Genomic DNA, 18,707 nt, shown 5'->3' on the forward strand with positions numbered 1-18,707 from the left:
ACTGTATCACAGTCTGTCACATCTGACCCTTTCAGAAGGGATTTCAGCTATGAGAGAGTCCACGGGTGGGGTGATCCGGCAAGTCTATTCTGTCAACTTGCCATCCGACAGCTGATGAGAAAAATAACAAAACATTTAAAAAGAGGAAACAAATGACAAGAATGGGCATTTCTGCTGCGGGGAGTGAGAAGTATGAGATTCCTGCGTATTCTTCAGTTTAATTTCTCTTTGTGTGTTGATCTCTCACCATCTTATCACATTGTCAGTACAGAATGTACTAAATTAAATCCAGGCCCCAGAATCAATCCTCCACAGTAGAGTAAGGATCAGTTTGTTCAGTGAGGCAGCAGAGAACAAACCCATGGCAGAAACAATTGGGGCCTTGTGGCCTGGAGGTAAGGCGAGTGTGGTGTGTGTGAAAGTGTGCGTGTTTGGCTCTCTGTGTGGGTGTGTTTACTATATGTGTGTGTTTGGCTCTCTGTGTGTGTGTGTTTACTATATGTGTGTGTTTGGCTCTCTGTGTGTGTGTGGGTGGTCTGGCTGGCAGCTGCTCCGGCCGTGGCAGTAATGCGTTCTGTCGTCACACCTAGAGCTCTTTCCCCTCCTCTTATCATCCTCACAGGAAGGGCTGCTGTCGCGGGAGCTAAAATTAGTATCGCACTCTGATAGGCCGTAGGAGAAATGCACTCGGCCCGAAAAGGGCTCCATTCAGGCGACGCCGTGTTTCTTTTTCCTTGGTAGAAACTGACAGCGTAACAAAGAAAAAGGCACACGTGCACATACACACTAACCCCCCCCCCCCTACTTCTCTCCTGCTGACTGCGATTCAAAATGGGTCGTAGGCTCTGTTTTCCATGGAAACCACCCACCAATTCATAACAATCAATGAAGTTATCCGATGAAGGAATCTAGATGTTGTTGGGCCTCAAAATTGCTGAGTAGTGAAAAGAAAAACCTACAGTGTATTCGGAAAGTATTCTGACCCCTTGACTTGTTCCACATTTCGTTAGGTTACAGCCTTATTCTAAAAATGACCCCTCATCAATATACACACACACACAATACCCCATAATGACAAAGTGAAAACAGGTTTAGACATTTTTGGAAATAGTCAATTCAATGGTACATTCAATTGATTGGACAGGATTTGGGAAGGCTCACACCTGTCTATATAAAGGTCCCACAGCTGACAGTGCGTGTCAGAGCAAAAACCAAGCCATGAGATCGAAGGAATTGTCAGGACTGAGGCAAAGATGAACAGAGCAAAGTACAGAGAGATCCTTGATGAAAACCTGCTCCAGAGCCCTCAGGACCTCAGACTGGGGAGAAGGTTCACCTTCCAACAAAACAACGACCCTAAGCACACAGCCAAGAAAATGCAGGGGTGGCTTCGAGAAAAGTCTCTGAATGTCCTTGAGTGTCCCAGCCGCCAGAGCCTGATCAAACATCTCTGAAAAGTACTGAAAATAGCTGTGCAGTGACACTCCCCATCCAACCTGACAGGGCTTGAGAAGATTTGCAGAGAAGAATGGGAGAAACTCCCAAATACAGGTGTGCCAAGCTTCATACCCAAGCAGACTCGAGGCTGTAATCGCTGCCAAAGGTGCTTCAACAAAGTACTGAGTAACGGGTCTGAATACTTATGTCAATGTATATTTTAGTTTAATAATTTATCAATTTGCAAAAGATTATAAAAACCTGTTTTTGCTTTGTCATTGTGGGGTATTTTGTATAGATTGATGTGGGGGAAAAAACAATTTAATCCATTTTAGAATAAGGCTGTAACGTAACAAAATGTGGAACTAGTCAAGGGATCGGAATACTTTCTTAATGTCCTGTATCTAAAGGTTTGCGTTTTACTTGAGGTTTTTGAACCACTCTTGAACTCCATTACACATGTGCTCACAGTAATCAAAATGAGTGATTGCGGGGCCAGGTGATCCAGTGACTCATGACTAATACTGCCTTTCTACATGAAAACGACCAATTTCACAGAGAAATTGCCCCGTAACAACCGTGACTGACATCTAATACCTCAAGTCAAATTGGGTCTCCGACCCTCCAGTGATGTATATTGCTTGTTGGCAAAACCAGCCATCTTCGTAGAGAGCAACTACCTTTCAAATGCTATGCAGCAGGCAAGCTGCTTATACAATTAAAACCAGTCACTGGCTGAATCGCTTTTGGTGATGAGACTTAACTTGAAAAAGGGCATTCTGACCCCGTCCAGTGGTATAACAGAGCACAGGATTAAGTGTGTGTGCCTGTGTGTAACATGTTTTCATGTGTATCTGAGCTATTCCTCGTACAAGCAGAAATACAATCGCTATGATGCGTTTTACATCATATGAACATACGATACTCCAGAGAGCCAGCGAAGCGAGGGAACGCATCCAAATGATGACAGCACATCACTAATACCAATTAACGACAACCTGTGAACCATCTACCCCAGCTTTTTCAATTGAAACTCAGCCCACTCAATGAGGAGGGGGAGAAAGCTGGAAATGGCCAAATCATGCCTTACCTTCGATCATGCTATTCAAGTCAATCTCTTCGTCCTCTTCTTTGACTCGCAGATATTTAGTTGTGAGTCTGGAGAGAAGAGAAAGAGAGAGAGAGGGGGAAAGAGAGAAAAAGAAATAAAGAAAGAGAAAAAGGAGAGAGAGAGAGAGAGAGAGAGAGAGAGAGAGAGAGAGAGAGAGAGAGAGAGAAAGAGAGAAAAAGAGAAAGAAAGCAAAAGAGAAAAAAAAATATTATTTTACAGAGGAAGCAATTCACTTACAGGGCCAGCTTTGAAGAGGACCTGCTTTTAGGTCATAACAAAGGAGTGAATATACCCCTGGGATGGCTTACATCAAAGTACAGTATATCGCCATGATGAGAAGGCCTTACCAAGAAAACCTTCCAAAATGACTTATTCAAGTGGGTTGGAGCACTTAACAAAACAAGCAGATTGATTTCTTTTAGCTCACTTTAATCCATTGTCCAGGATAAAAACCTGACTGGCGTTTCGACATCAAGCTGACGTTTCCCTCAGAGTGACCTGACCATGGCACTTAGCTCCTATGTATAGCCTAGTGGCCCATTGAGACAATAATAAGAAAATAATAATAATAATAATAATATGTTTAGGTAAATGGCACAAAATAATACTAATAAAAAAGTACATAGGTGATATTTGGGTGTCAGTGAATCTGGAGAGACACAGAGACCCTCAAAATCAAGGCAACAACACTATAGAATGAGGACAGAGAAATATCCTTGTTTAGCCCCACAGTGGTCACCAACATTTTCTGAGTCAAGATCACTTTGAGTCAAAATGCAAGCCGAGATCTACCGCTCTGATTTTTATAACATGACTTAAAAAAAATATAAGCCTATGCAAAATTAACCAATTATAAACAGTACTGTAACAATGATGTTTGTGCAGTAAGCTATAGGTCCAATACATTTTCACAGCATACTGGCTTTGCTGGAATTTACCTGTCAATGCATTGTTTGGGGATTTAAAAAAAAGTATATTTCAAAATTTGAGGTAGGCTATATGATCACACCGGTAATAGATCCATTGTTGTATTACTTATTACACAGCTGAATGAGCATACATTTAAATAATTAGCTTTTTATTTTACTGGGCTGGTGGTGACTGATCTGATGGTCCGTCTCAGCGGAGGGAGAGCGCAGCAGACTGAGGGTCCGCCTCTTAACATCCCTACTCTCCCTTTCCTCCACTGACACTGACCAAAAAGGGACACCGTCTTCCAGCTGATGGCAAAACTCGATTAGCACCGCATTATTTCTGCCTCACGCACAAATTCATGTTATTACTCCGATGAACAGAGAAAGTGAAATATTCCTCGATATTAAAAAAGACCCAAGCCGCTAATAATAACACAAGTCTACAGAGACACGTTCCTACTAATTCATTACTGCTGCAGTGCTTGTTGTAGCGCTGAGTGGAAATAGGAAGAACGGGAATTTTATGGTTTATAAAAGTGTTGACAATGCTGAGTAAGAACTTAAACATGAACTCACTCATAAAAACAGCAGCTCTTTGCTGAAATGCCTTGGAGATCGACAATCGCAATCGACTTGACCACTGGTCTAAGGAGTACTGCCAGATCTATAATTATTTTTCTGAGGTCTTGGCTGATTGCTTTTGATTTTCCCATGATGTCAAGCTAAGAGGCACTGAGTTTGAAGGTAGGCCTTGAAATACATCCACAGGTACACCTCCAATTGACTCAAATGATGTCAATTAGACTATCAGAAGCTTCTAAAGCCATGACATTATTTTACAAGCTGTTTAAAGGCAAAGTCAACTTAGTGTATGTAAACTTCTGACCCACTGGAATTGTGATACAGTGAATTATAAGTGAAATAAGGAATTGTCCGTAGAGCTCCGAGACAGGATTGTGTCCAGACAAAGATCTGTGGAAGGGTACCAAAACATTTCCGAAGCATTGATAGCATTGATAGTCCTCAAGAACACAGTGGCCTCCATCATTCTTAAATTGAATAAGTTTGACTTTTCCTAGAGCTGGCAGCCCGGCCAAACTGAGCAATCAGGAGAGAAGGGCCTTGGTTAGGAAGGTGACCAAGAACCCGAAAAAGCTCCAGAGTTCCTCTGTGGAGGTGGGAGAATCTTCCAGAAGGAGAACCATCTCTGCAGCACTCGGAAGTCACTCCTCAGTAAAAGACACATGACAGCCCACATGGAGTTTGCCAAAAGGCACCTAAAGACTCTCAGACCATGAGAAACAAGATTCTCTGGTCTGATAAAATCAAGATTGAACTCTTTGGCCTGAATGCCAAGCATCACGTCTGGAGGAAATCTGGCACCATACCTATGGCAAAGCATGGTGGAAGTAGCATCATGCTGTGGAGATGTTTTTCAGTGCAACGGACTGGGAGACTAGTCAGGATCGAGGGGAAGATAAGAGAAAAGTACAGAGGGATTGATGAAACCTGCTCCAGAGCACTCACGACCTCAGACTGGGGAGAAGGTTCACCTTCCAACAGGACAACAACCCTAAGCACACAGCAAAGACAACGCATGAGTGTCTCCGAATGTCCTCGAGTGGCCCAGCCAGAGCACGGTCTTGAACCCAATCTAACATCTCTGGAGAGACCTGAAAATAGCCTGTGCAGTGACGCTCCCCTTCCAACCAAGACAGAGCTTGAGAGGATCTGCAGAGAAGAATGAAGAGAAGAAACTCCCCAAATACAGGTGGGCCAAGCTTGTAGCGTCACACCCAAGAAGACTTGAGTCTGTGATCACTGTGAAAGGTGCTTCAACAAAGTACTGAGTAAAGAGTCTGAATACTTACAGTACCAGTCAAAAGTTTGGACACACCTACTCATTCAAGGGTTTTTCTTTATTTTTTATGTTTCCTACACTGTAGAATAATTGTGAATACATCAAAACTTTGAAATAACACATGTGGAATCATGTAGTAACCAAATAAAGTGTTAAATCAAAATACCTTTTATATTGACGACTCTTGGCATTTACGTAGTGCTTATGAAGCCTTTATAAGATGGACATGGTTTAAAGTGGGACAGTTTTCTCAACGAGAAAGACCTGGACCAAGGTGCCTGTGGACAAACTACAGCAACACATCATACAGGTGCACGCTTTCAAAAAGTTACGGCTACTGCAAAATTCTCTCGTCTTGTCATTTAGCTGCGAAACGTCTTCAATTACATGCTCAGAGGCAGTAGAATGAATGCATGATGCCTGGCCTGAATATATCTGGTGGCGCGATTGAGATTAGAGGGCCGCATCACTGTAGCATAACTAGAAAGGACACGGCTATGTACACATGATGACATTGACTTAAATAGGAATGTCTGTCTTAGTAAATCTATGGAGCATAACTCTATGGAGCATAACTTTGAATGCGTATCCTCCAAAAGGCATAACACCTGTCTGCTCCACTTCGGAGAAGTTCCCTCATTGTCATCTCCTGTCAGACAGTGATTTAAAGGAGATTATACTGAGCCTCTGCCCTTCTTCCTGGATGACGTTACTTCTACAAGAGGATATTGACAGATCTAGAAGCAGTCAGAGACCATAACTGAATCCCCAATCAAATCTACTGCAAATGTCACACAGAAAAGGAAATGTTAAACCCTGCTGTTTGTAGGTAGATCATTTCTGAAAATGATGTGAAAAATAATTGTTGGACTGCTATCTCCTATGTAAACATGCAGTGCAAACTATTGAGAACCACTGAAAGGATTTTAATTCAGACCTTCAGACTACTGTATTGCCACCTCTTCTAGTGTGGGACTTACGTCTTCAATAATAAAGTGAGATAGTGAAAATATTTTATCGTTTGAATTGGTTACTTAATCCCAAAAGATTTTAGAGTGGCCTAACCTTAAATTCCCACAGTGAGAAATAACATTTTGAGTTGGCCAATTAATGTGCAGAAATTGCATGATGACTCATCCTGAATTTAATTCCGCTGCAATATCGACCGCTCCATACATTTAGTCTGAAAACTGTTGTCCCGAAGTCGTTTGTGCTAATGCCAAAATGAGGGTCGTTGTGATTGGCTTTGACACTCTGATTGGTTAGAGACGATCCAATGTCTTAATTCATGATTTGTGTAGGCCGGCTCTGGCCCAACCCATCGGTTTGTGGGACCAGTCAGAATGTGTTCGCATTATACAAGACATTGGGGAGGAAAGAAAATCCAGACTCATCGTGGAAAATAAATAAAACGCAAGTGGGCGTGGAGTTGGACCAGAGCGATATAGCCTGTGTAGTCAGGCTCGTGCAGAAAAGCCATATACTGGCTTTGAGAATGGCCTGACTGTCAAAATGTCCCGTACAAATGTTTTGTAGTCAGTGTGCAGTATGACATGCAATGCTCTGAAAGAAGAGTTGGCTACAGCACATACAGTACAACAGTGGTCACCAAACCGGTCGAACGCATTCTCTCCATAATTTCTATTTAAAAAAAACACACCTGTTACAGATACAGGTATCCTGTGTGTATTTCTTTTCTCTCCTTCTCCCCTTACAGGTGACAATCATCATTCCCCAATCACATCCCCTTTCCCTTGGTTTAAAAACCCATTCAGTTGTTTTCTCTGTGTCTCAATCTCTCTCTTTGAGCTCTCGTTTGTTTACTCCTACATGTCACTTTGTCCCACTTGTGAGTATTGTTTTGGTTATGGTGTTTGACTGTTTGTTTGATGGTGGGAAAAGGGGGTACCAAGACATGTCGCCCATGGGCATACACAACCCGTAGGAATAATTTGTCTAAATACCCTAGTTAGAACTGGGCGGACCACCCACTGTATTTTATTGGTTAGTTAGCTAGCTGTTGTTGAAACAGGTAGACTAGCTTAGCTTTGTTTTTGAATACTTGTGATTTTTTTCCTTGGGTCCAGCTCAGCCCCTTTTCCTGCCCCCCCTTTACCGTGTGTTTAAAAATAAACCATGAGTGTTTTACGGTAATTTAGTTGTGGTTTTTCGTTCTCACTGTTACTTTTTCACTATTATACTTTGCATGAGTTATGCTACGGGTCTCGTTGCCTTCCCCCCTAGACTGCAGGGCCAAAGGGATTCGTAACAGAAGTGGGGGCTCGTCCGGGATCTGTCTTTACGGACACCCATGCTGCTCGTGTTATAGTGGTCTAGTTCAGTGTTGAGCGTCATAGCTTATGTAGCATTAGTGTTTGCAATTTGTTGGCTATTGTGTAGTTGTTCAAAATGGATACTTTTGATTTGAATTCCTTTTTGGATAACCCTACGAGGGAGGTTTTCGACAAATGTCGTCGAGTTGATTTACTGACCTTGGCTGACCATTATTCTGTATTGATTCCGCAGAGTTAAGTTAAAGCGGAGGTTAAGCAACTAGTGTTAAATGTTTTGTTGGAAGAGCAGATGCTTGTGTTACCGCTGCCTAAGCCTACTACCCCTGTAGGGGATGTTGCTGCTCCTCTAAGCCCGTTGGTGTCTGAGAACGAGGGCGAGGCTAAAGCTTTAGACACATTGCCCTGTTTTGATCCCCTCTCCCCACAGTCAACCGGTGATGCCAGGATGTCCGTTCAATACAGTTCCAACTGGAGGCGGAAGAGAGAGCCGATACAGCCTTGCTTACTTATTTAGCACTGTTGGCGGTAGGTGCAGTTGATTCGGCTTGCTTTTGGACTCAGAAACTGATCTTGACTGAGGAAAGATTGGTGAGCCCTGCAGTACAGGTATGAGACAAGACTACTTCAGATTAGAGGTCGATCGATTATGAATTTTCAAATGCCGATACTGATTATTGGAGGACCAAAAAAAAGGCAGATGCCGATTAAATCGGCCAATTTTTATTTTATTTATTTGCAATTATGACAATTACAACAATACTGAATGAACACTTATTTTAACTTAATATAATACAAAAATATAAATAATAATGAAACGTTCAATTTGGTTTAAATAATGCAAAAACAAAGTGTTGGAGAAGAAAGTAAAAGTGCAATATGTGCCATGTAAGAAAGCTAAAGTTTAAGTTCCTTGCTCAGAACATGAGAACATATGAAAGCTGGTGGTTCCTTTTAACATGAGTCTTCAATATTCCCAGGTAATAAGTTTTAAGTTGTAGCTATTATAGGAATTATAGGACTATTTCTCTCTATACCATTTGTATTTCATTAACCTTTGACTATTGGATGTTCTTATTGGCACTTTAGTATTGCCAGTGTAACAGTATAGCTTCAGTCCCTCTCCTCGCTCCTACCTGGGCTTGAACCAGGAACACATCGACAACAGCCACCCTCGAAGCAGCGTTAGCAGGCAATACTAATGCATGGCATTACCTATGCAGAGCAAGGGGAACAACCACTCCAAGTCTCAGCGCGAGTGATGTTTGAAACGCTATTAACGCGCACCCCGCTAACTAGCTAACCATTTCACATCGGTTACACCAGCCTAATCTCGGGAGTTGATAGGCTTGAAGTCATAAACAATGCAATTCTTGAAGCACAATGAGGAGCTGCTGGCAAAACGCACAAAAGTGCTGTTTGAAAGAATGCTTACGAGCCTGCTGGTGCCTACCACCGCTCAGTCAGACTGCTCTATAAAATCATAGACTTAATTATAACCTAATAACACACAGAAATACGAACCTTAGGTCATAAATATGGTCAAATCCGGAAAATATCATCTCAAAAACAAGATGATTATTCTTTCAGTGAAATACAAAACCGTTACGTATTTTATCTAATGGGTGGCATCCATAAGTCTAAATATTCCTGTTACATTGCAACCTTCAATGTTATGTCATAATTACGTAAAATTCTGGCAAATTAGGCGGCCCAAACTGTTGCATATACACTGACTGCGTGCAATGAACGCGATATTGCCTGCTAACCTGGATTTCTTTTAGCTAAATATGCAGGTTTAAAAATATATACTTTGTGTATTGATTTTAAGAAAGGCATTGATGCTTATAGTTGGGTACAGTCGTGCAATGACTGTGCTTTTATCGCAAATACACTTTTGATAAATCATCCCCCTGCGTTGCATCGATTATATACAACGCAGGAAACGCTAGATAAACTAGTAATATCATCAGCCATGTGTAGTTAACTAGTGATTATGATTGATTGTTTTTTTATAAGATAAGTTTAATGCTAGCTAGCAACTTACCTTGGCTTACTGCATTCGCGTAACAGGCAGTCTCCTCGTGGAGTGCAATGTAATCAGGTGGTTAGAGCGTTGGACTAGTTAACTGTAAGGTTGCAAGATTGAATCCCCGAGCTGACAAGGTAAAAATCTGTTGTTCTGCCCCTGAACAAGGCAGTTAACCCACCGTTCCTAGGCTGTCATTGAAAATAAGAATGTGTTCTTAACCGACTTGCCTAGTTAAATAAAGATTAAATAAAAGGTGTAAAAAATGTTTGTTTTTTAAAATAATAATAAATAAAATTGAAAATCGCCCAAATCCAAAAATACCGATTTCCGATTGTTATGAAAACTTGAAAATCGGCCCTAATTAATCGGTCGACCTCTACTTAAGATTATGACACTACATACAGTACCAGTCAAAGGTTTGGACACACCTACTCATTCTAGGGTTTTTCTTTATTTTTACAATTTTCTTCTATTCTGTAGAATAATAGTGAAGACAGCAACACTATGAAATAAAAAATATGGAATCATGTGGTAACCAGAAAAGTGTTAAACAAATCAAAATATATTTTATATTTGAGATTCTTCAAAGTAGCTACCCTTTGCCTTGATGACAGCTTTGCACACTCTTGGTATTCTCTCAACTAGCTTCATGAGGTAGTCACCTGGAATGCATTTCAAGCAACAGGTGTGCCTTGTTAAAAGTAAATTGTGGAATTTCTTTCCTTCTTAATCTGTTTGAGCCAATCAGTTGTGTTGTGACAAGGTAGGGTGGTATACAGAAGACAGCCCTATTTTGTAAAAGACCAAGTCCATATTATGGCAAGAACAGCTCAAATAAGCAAAGAGAAATAACATTCCATCATTACTTTAAGACATTAAGGTCAGTCGATACGGAAAATGTCAAGAACGTTTCCTCAAGTGCAGTCCCAAAAACCATGAAGCACTATGATGAAACTGGCTCTCATCAGAGTATAAGATCACTAGAGTTAGCAGCTTCAGAAATTGCAGCCTAAATAAATGCTTCACAGAGTTCAACTAACAGACACAGCTCAACATCAAATGTTCAGAGGAGATTGCATGAGTCAGGCCTTCATGGTCAAATTGCTGCAAAGAAACCACTACTAAAAGGACACCAATAAGAAGAGACTTTCTTGGGCCAATAAGCACGAGCAATGGACATTAGACCTGTGGATATCTGTCCTTTCGTCTGATGAGTCCAAATTTGAGATTTTTGATTCCAACCCCTGTGTCTTTGTGAGACGCAGAGTAGGTGAACAGATGATCTCCGCATGTGTGATTCCCACCGTGAAGCATGGAGGAGGAGGTGTGTGCGTGGGAGTGCTTTGCTGGTGACATCGTCAGTGATTTGTTTAGAATTCAAGGAAACACTTAACCAGTATGGCTACCACAGCATTCTGCAGCGATACACCATCCCATCTGGTTTGCGCTTAGTGGGACTATCATTTGTTTTTCAACAGGACAATGACCCAACAGACCTCCAGGCTGTGTAAGGGCTATTTGACCAAGGAGAGTAATGGATTGCTGCATCAGATGACCTGGCTTCCACAATCACCAGACTTCAACCCAATTGAGATGGTTTGGGATGAGTTGGACTGCAAAGCGAAGGAAAAGCAGCCAACAAGTGCTCAGTATATGTGGGAACTCCTTCAAGACTGTTCAAAAAGCATTCCTCATGAGGCTGGTTCAGACAATGCCAAGAGTGTGCAAAGCGGTCATCAAGGCAAAGGGAGGCTACTTTGTTTAACACTTTTTTGGTTACTACATGATTCCATATGTGTTATTTCATAGTTTTGATGTCTTCAATCTATTTTTACAATGTAGACAATAGTAAAAAATAAAGGAAAACCCTTGAATGAGCAGTTGTGTCCAAACGTTTGACTGGTACAGTAAATACATCATGTACAGTAGCAGCTGTACTTTTGAATTGAGCCTGAAATCGAGGCACTAAAGGCAGTTCCCATGGAAGAAATGTCAGTATTTCCAAGACTGGCCCGAGACAGAAATAACCTTGAGGATCAGCCAAGTTGAGCAAACACCATCCCAGAGGAATAGTTTGTTGATGTTTCATGATATTCAAATCAGCTCAAAGAGCAGCAAGTTCATGACTTAAAAGTCTCCAGGGGTCTCTTCTCCCCCCCAATTTAAAGTTGAGTCGACAAACATCCAACGATTAATGAGACGAAAAGAGGGCGAGGGGGTAGGACGGCCCAGGAAACTAATCAACGATTCATTATATATTCATTTTTTTTAAAAATGTAAACAAACGGATGTATGAGGGTGGTTCTACCAATTCTGTACCTTTTGAGAAGTGTAACTTGGTAAAAAAAAAAACACATTTGATTTCACCTAATTTGTACACTGTCATAAATAGCATATGTTCAAAAAAAGTATAAAATCCCATCAAGATGTTAAGTTAAAAAATGACTATAGTAAGTGCCCATTAAGTGCCAAATAAGAGCAAACGGGGCTGACCCTAACAGAGTTGATGATTTCATCTTAAATCAGCCATAAATCCTATTGTGACAGGGGGAACGGAAGCTTGTTGTGTGCAACAGGGAGGGGCAATTGAATGCGAGCTTCATAAAAATGTTGAAATCGCTAAAAACATTTCTATCCTGTCTATCTATGGGTATCATAACACACCCGAAAATGGACAAAAAGAGTAGAACCAGCTCACCTACTTTTACACGATGGTCTCACTATTACATTTTCAATGTTTCTTTTGAAAAAAAATATTTTAAAAGGACTAGTTTCACCACATTAAAACAAGAGTTCAGTTCACGTAAAAGTTGACCTTTAAAATGAGGCACAGACGTAAATGAATCACTCATCACATTAAATACATTATAATCTTCAGAAATGACTCTGTCAAAGCAACAAAAAAACTTGCGCTTTAAAATGATGGTAAAAACTTTGAGACGTTTTGAAGCTTAAGTGGGTTAAAATCTTCATAGAAGTCACAGAGGGTACATAGAGGGACATGTCAAAATGCTGAATGAACCTGATTTATTGAATTCTCCATGTGGTCGATATTAAAAAGGTCACTTAATTTAAATAAAACAGGCTTTTAAAATAAATTAAAAATTGCACTCATTCCGTGGAAAGATGTATGAATCCTATAGAAAGTGATGCTGTGCATAATTTTTTTATTTTTTGTTCTATGCCTTTACCGCCCTTTCTCAAGCAGATTATGGACAGAATAAGATAGAGAGGAGACAAAATATGACTGCTGCATTGCTGCAGAATAAAGGCATACTGGGATTTTATTTTTACTGCATCACGAGGGAGAGATGCCAGGTCAGGAAATATTGATACAGATGTCTTGCATAACAAACTCCAATGTATGTTTTTTGTCAAATACAGTCGGATCAGCTACAATCCTAATTTTAGGCTTAGGCACCTCTCTTTTTTATTTAAGAGGAAACTTGCATAATCTTCAAGGCATGCGGTAATCTTTCACAAAGGGTTTAACCATCAGTTCCTCCTCTTAACAACAGGAGAACCTGTCTAGCCCCAACAACAGGAGAACCTGTCTAGCCCCAACAACAGGAGAACCTGTCTAGCCCCAACAACAGGAGAACCTGTCTAGCCCCAACAACAGGAGAACCTGTCTAGCCCCAACAACAGGAGAACCTGTCTAGCCCCAACAACAGGAGAACCTGTCTAGCCCCAACAACAGGAGAACCTGTCTAGCCCCAACAACAGGAGAACCTGTCTAGCCCCAACAACAGGAGAACCTGTCTAGCCCTAACAACAGGAGAACCTGGCTAGTGTGTGCCTGGCTAGTGTGGGCTGTATGAGGGGAAAACCATTAAATATCAATCTCACTAGGATGCAGGGTTCTATAATCTGCTTGCTCTATATGATATTATTGTGCCCTCCCTCCCTCCTGCTGCTCTCTCAGGTAACATCTGCGACAGTACGGCTCTGTAATGACAGAGCATTTGCGTTTACATGAGCTTTGGACGAGGCGGGGATGTCTCTCCCATACCACATCAGTCTGCTGACAGGAGAGGGTAAATCATAGTGGCCGAGGTAGGGATAGTGATGAAAACACAATCTGTAGGGATCTGTAGCTATTTCATTTATGAATTTATGATTGCTTAGACTTTGGCTAGAAATGTCTTGGGGTAATATTTGGTTTGACTTGAATCAATACTGCAGATACAGTAGGATTCTGTTCTAATTTAAAATAGGTTTTGTGGGATTAGGGAGATTGGAGGTTTAATTGAATCAATCCAGCATTACGTGTGTGTGTGTGTGTGTGTGTGTGTGTGTGTGTGTGTGTGTGTGTGTAAACAAATGCCTCGTATTTAGTGACAGAGGGGAAGAAAGAAAAAGAAAATGTTACAATTTTATTTTGGACTATATTATATTATAAAATCAATACTTTGACTCAAACTCGTTAGCTAGCGCTAGTCGGCTGTACCTGCGCCAGTATTGTTCATCTTATATCTTGTTCTCCATCGTCTTTTTATATAGTCAGCCAACATGTTTACAACACTTTTATATCCCTGACTGATCAAAACACATTTTCTCTCTGCAGAAGACATATAGTGTGCAATATGTTGGATAAATATAGAATCGTATCGGCACCTAAGTATCATGGGAAGTATCGTATGGCGAGGTCCCTGGCCTCCGCATCCCTACTCGTGTCTCTGGGATCTGCACAGCATCGAAGTGCTCTGACCACACTCCAACCACAGAGACAGACTGAGACGAGTGGAGCCAGTGGAGCCCAGGGCCAGTTCTGGATCAGTGCCCCTGCATCAACACCCTGTCAACCCCACCGGCAACAGCCCCAGGGAGCCTCGCTAAAAGCCGGGTGGCAGCACAGGCGGCTGTATAAAAAGGCCCTGCTAGAAAGCACAGAGACCGATGTGACGGAGACGCAGAGCAGTCCCACACTGACTCAGAGAGAGGAGATGCAGGTGGTGCTATAAGATGATGCAGGTGGTGCTATAAGATGATGCAGGTGGTGCTATAAGATGATGCAGGTGGTGCTATAAGATGATGCAGGTGGTGCTATAAGATGATGCAGGTGGTGCTATAAGATGATGCAGGTGGTGCTATAAGATGATGCAGGTGGTGCTATAAGATGCAGGTGGTGCTATAAGATGATGCAGGTGGTGCTATAAGATGATGCAGGTGGTGCTATAAGATGATGCAGGTGGTGCTATAAGATGATGCAGGTGGTGCTATAAGATGATGCAGGTGGTGCTATAAGATGAGATGCCTAACGCTTTCATATAATATTGACAGAGGAGGAAATTGGACTGGGAGGAGATACCGACGCACAAAAGTACAATTCAAAATGGCTGCCATTTGGAAGATACAGTACAGTACAAATGATCAGACCTCCTATTTACAAACAAAAATAAAATAATACAGATTTAATTTCAAGAAATTCAGCTCAGTAATTACCTCCTCTCACTCAAAAATCAATCACCTGTCGTACATATCCTAACAACATGGTCAACAACTACTATGGTTCACCAGAGTAACCGGTCTTATCCGAAGATGCAGAGTAGTGAAACCACACTACCTCATATTCTCCCAGCACGGTAGGGAGATCGGAGGGCCTCACAATACCATTTGCACATATTGTGTTGACCCGAACCATACAGTGCTGACTTGTAATATTCCTTTCACGTTGTCGTTTGCAGCATGGATACATATTCAGGCCAGCTCAGTACAGCTCAGATAGCTCAGTAGTCTAACAGGGCTCCCGAGTAGCGTAGCGGTCTAAGGCACTGCATCTCAATGCTAAAGGCGTCACTACAGACACCCTGGTTCAGATCTAGGCTGTATCACAACCGGCTGTGATTGGGCGTCCCATAGGGCGTCGCACAATTGGCCCAGCGTCGTCTGGGTTTGACCGGTGTAGGCCGTCATTGTAAATAAGAATTTGTTCTTAACTGACTTGCCTAGTTAAATAAAAGTTACACAAAAAAAGGTCTTATGGCCTGAGGTGTAGTGTATAGTCTACCTGCTGGGTAGCCGGCCTCTCTTCCCCAGAGAAAGCAGTTTCTGTCCCTGAGCCGTGGCTGGTTCCTCCCTGGGCTCTCTCTTCACCAGGGGGTTGGCTGGGGGGCGACCTCTGAGGCGAGAAGCCCCCTCGTACCCCGACAGCATTACCCTGAGAGAGAGAGAGAGAGAGGGTGAGTGGGAGGGAGAGAGAGAGAGATAGAGAGAGAGATGGGGGGGAGAGGGGGAGAGAGAGAGAGAGGGGGAGTGGAGAGGGAGAGAGAGGGGGAGTGGAGAGGGGGAGAGAGAGAGAGAGAGGGTGAGTGGGCAGGGGGAGAGAGGATAAGAGGGAGAGAGAGAGAGAGAGAGAGAGAGATCGAGAGGGTGAGTGGGCAGGGGGAGAGAGGATAAAAGGGAGAGGGAGAGATCGAGAGGGTGAGTGGGCAGGGGGGAGAGAGGATAAAAAGGGAGAGAGAGGATAAAGAGGGTGAGTGTGCAGGGGAGAGAGAGGATAAAAAGGGAGAGAGAGAGAGATCGAGAGGGTGAGTGGGAAGGGGAGAGAGAGGATAAAAAGGGAGAGAGAGATCGAGAGGGTGAGTGGGCAGGGGAGAGAGGATAAAAAGGGAGAGAGTGAATGATGTAGAGAGAATGGGAGGATAAACATTAGAAAGACAGCTACACAGGCGGGCAGAAAATCAATAGGGACTGCAAATAGCCTTAGAGGAGATGTGGGACGTCTACATATAGTTGATTTTAATTATTTAAGATCAACATGTGTGTTTAACAGGAGACATGAAGTTCAGGTGAGGATGCTCTCTGCTAAAGACAAGGATATGGGCTCAATTTCATACAACCACACGTTACAGTGTTGCCATAGCATGAACAAATGTTTTTGTCAGTACTACAGTGGAATAATAACACAGAACTGTATTGGATGCTGTAAGAACAGTGTCTAGACACACCCAACAGCGAGATTCCTCCGTAGTCCGCACTGAGAGGTGCATGCAGGAGTACCAATGGTCTTGCTTTTGTACTATAGGCCCAGACCAAAGATAATAAAATACAAATTTAAGGAAGCATTTTCACATACTGTAAGCGATCTATAATCACTAAAACAAATGCTGACCTTGAACGTAACCACTAGTACAGCCTACTCTTATAGTCTTTGGCAGGTACCACAACTTGACACCATTCCAAATCATATCACAAACACAGCATTACTTTAATTAGCTTCTCTAAACAGCCCGACAAATGAAATTTTAATCTGACATTACATCCGAAACATTAAAGACGCCTCGGAGTTGATAATCAAGTTTGTTTTATATCAAAACTGTCCATCACGGCTCGGCTCCCGTTAGGCTATTAGACTTGAAAAGCTTCCTACTGTAAACTCTGGCAGGCTAGCCATCCACAGCCCGACCGGGCCTAGATGGATGGAGCAGACCCAATGCAATTGCAGAAAATCCCTCTGAGCAGCGTGTAAACTAAGCCGATCAGCGGTGCTGAGTCGGCGTTTAACCAAACACTTCTGATTCTAAACACTTATGTATCTGCTGTGGACACGGTGGGAAAATGCAATTCACCGCCCTTAAAAACGTATCTGACAGAGAAGTCAACAACACGTGATCTGGCTCGTCTCCATCGCTGGACAGAAACATTGTCACCTTGGAATTTGCAGAGAGCGGCGTGCGGTCCTCTCTTATGCCTTTTAGATAAAGCCTTAAAAATGTCATGACAGCTGCTCCTTTGCTAGATTAGAACAGAATCAGGTTCCTTCACTGGAATGGGAGACAATGGTTAAATTACATTGGATTGCATTTAGCCAAGTCTTCCCTCCTTCCAAGGCTGTAGGCAGTTTCAATTAGAAATCTCAGTTGGGTAGCGACACCGGCACAGTGTTTAAAGACTAAAAATGCATCCCTTCCTCCTCCACTCATCGCTTATATCTGACATGTCAGGATGGGTGAAAGCTTTCATTAGTGAGGATGGAAGGAAGAATTTTAACCCGTTTCAAACATGGCCAGCTAGCCACCCTGACGCGTCATCACAATGACATCACACCCCCTCACCTGTTCTCCATGGGAACATCCTGGGGTGGCGTGGCTTCCTCCTGATCATCGGCGGTGCACAGCCTCTTGGTCTTCTGGACAAAGTGCACAGGGACAAAGGTGATTTGCTTCTCGCCGCCCAGACGGTCGGGCAGCACGGCCTCCTTCTTCATGTTGATGTCAGAGTAGGGACAGCCAAAGGCACTGTGGAGAGGAAGGAGGAGGGAGGGGTGAGAGAGAAAGAGAGAGAGAGTGACAGAGACAGAGAAAAGTAGACAGAAAGATTGAGCAAGGAAGAAAGAGCGAGAAGAGAAAAGAAAGGGCGTCAAGCTCATGCACTTCTCAGTCGGCCAGCCCAGGAAGCAGCAGCAGGACAAGTTTGGCCCAGTCTGTCACAGCGTATTAGTCAAACCGGCCCTTCAAAATTACGATGCGGAGAAAACCAGTGTAAAAACTGCTCAGCGTGTGGTGCCGAGTTCCAGGCCATCAGACACAGTAAAGAGTAGAGACATATTGCTATTGTGTGGCTGTTCAAAGTATTTAATTATATGAATCTCTAGGCTTCGCTGGGCTAGAGCACATTTTCTGCAGCAAATCACTAGTTTAGAAATTCCGATGCTAGCTCTGTATGTCTGAGGATTCAAGTCCTTTCCCCGCTCTCTTCCTCTCCCACTCCCCCCTATTCCTCTCCCCTCCCTCCCATACTTATTTTAGTTCAGTGAATTTCCACTTTAGACCGTGACTCAAGCGGCAACAACGTTCCACAAAACAGCAAGAAGACAAACCTTGAAATAAACATGAAAAATACATTACAAACCACAATGAAGAGGCCAAAAAATGCGATGAAGAAATGAGAGAATGCAGCAAATGAAGTATGAAATGGAGTGAAAGATAGATAAAGAGAGGGAGACAGAGATACAGAGAGAGAGAGAGAGAGAGCGAGAGCACAAAGCTCTTCAATGTTTTTCCATTGATATTAGTCTAATACCTCTGAGGGTTCTGATACTAATTAGCTTGATGCCGTG

The 18,707-nt window shown here is 42.6% G+C and overlaps 1 protein-coding gene across 10 annotated transcripts in view; it reads right to left on the reverse strand.

Annotated features, from left to right (window-relative positions):
* LOC110535260 (lethal(3)malignant brain tumor-like protein 4) overlaps positions 1-18,707 on the reverse strand; it is a 123,451-nt gene that overhangs the window by 41,333 nt on the left and 63,411 nt on the right. For all 10 annotated transcript variants that reach the window (XR_005034557.1, XR_005034556.1, XM_036934847.1 and 7 more), the window contains 3 exons: positions 17,704-17,886; positions 15,657-15,806; positions 2,528-2,595 (listed from right to left, as the gene is read on the reverse strand). Coding sequence is in view for 8 of the 10 variants with exons in the window: in XM_036934847.1 (XP_036790742.1) it covers positions 2,528-2,595; positions 15,657-15,806; positions 17,704-17,886 (401 nt within the window). In the remaining 2 variants the exon portion in view is untranslated. The remainder of the gene's footprint in view (positions 1-2,527; positions 2,596-15,656; positions 15,807-17,703; positions 17,887-18,707) is intronic.

This window comes from Oncorhynchus mykiss, chromosome 11, assembly GCF_013265735.2.
Source record: "Oncorhynchus mykiss isolate Arlee chromosome 11, USDA_OmykA_1.1, whole genome shotgun sequence".
Taxonomy (NCBI): Eukaryota; Metazoa; Chordata; class Actinopteri; order Salmoniformes; family Salmonidae; genus Oncorhynchus; species Oncorhynchus mykiss.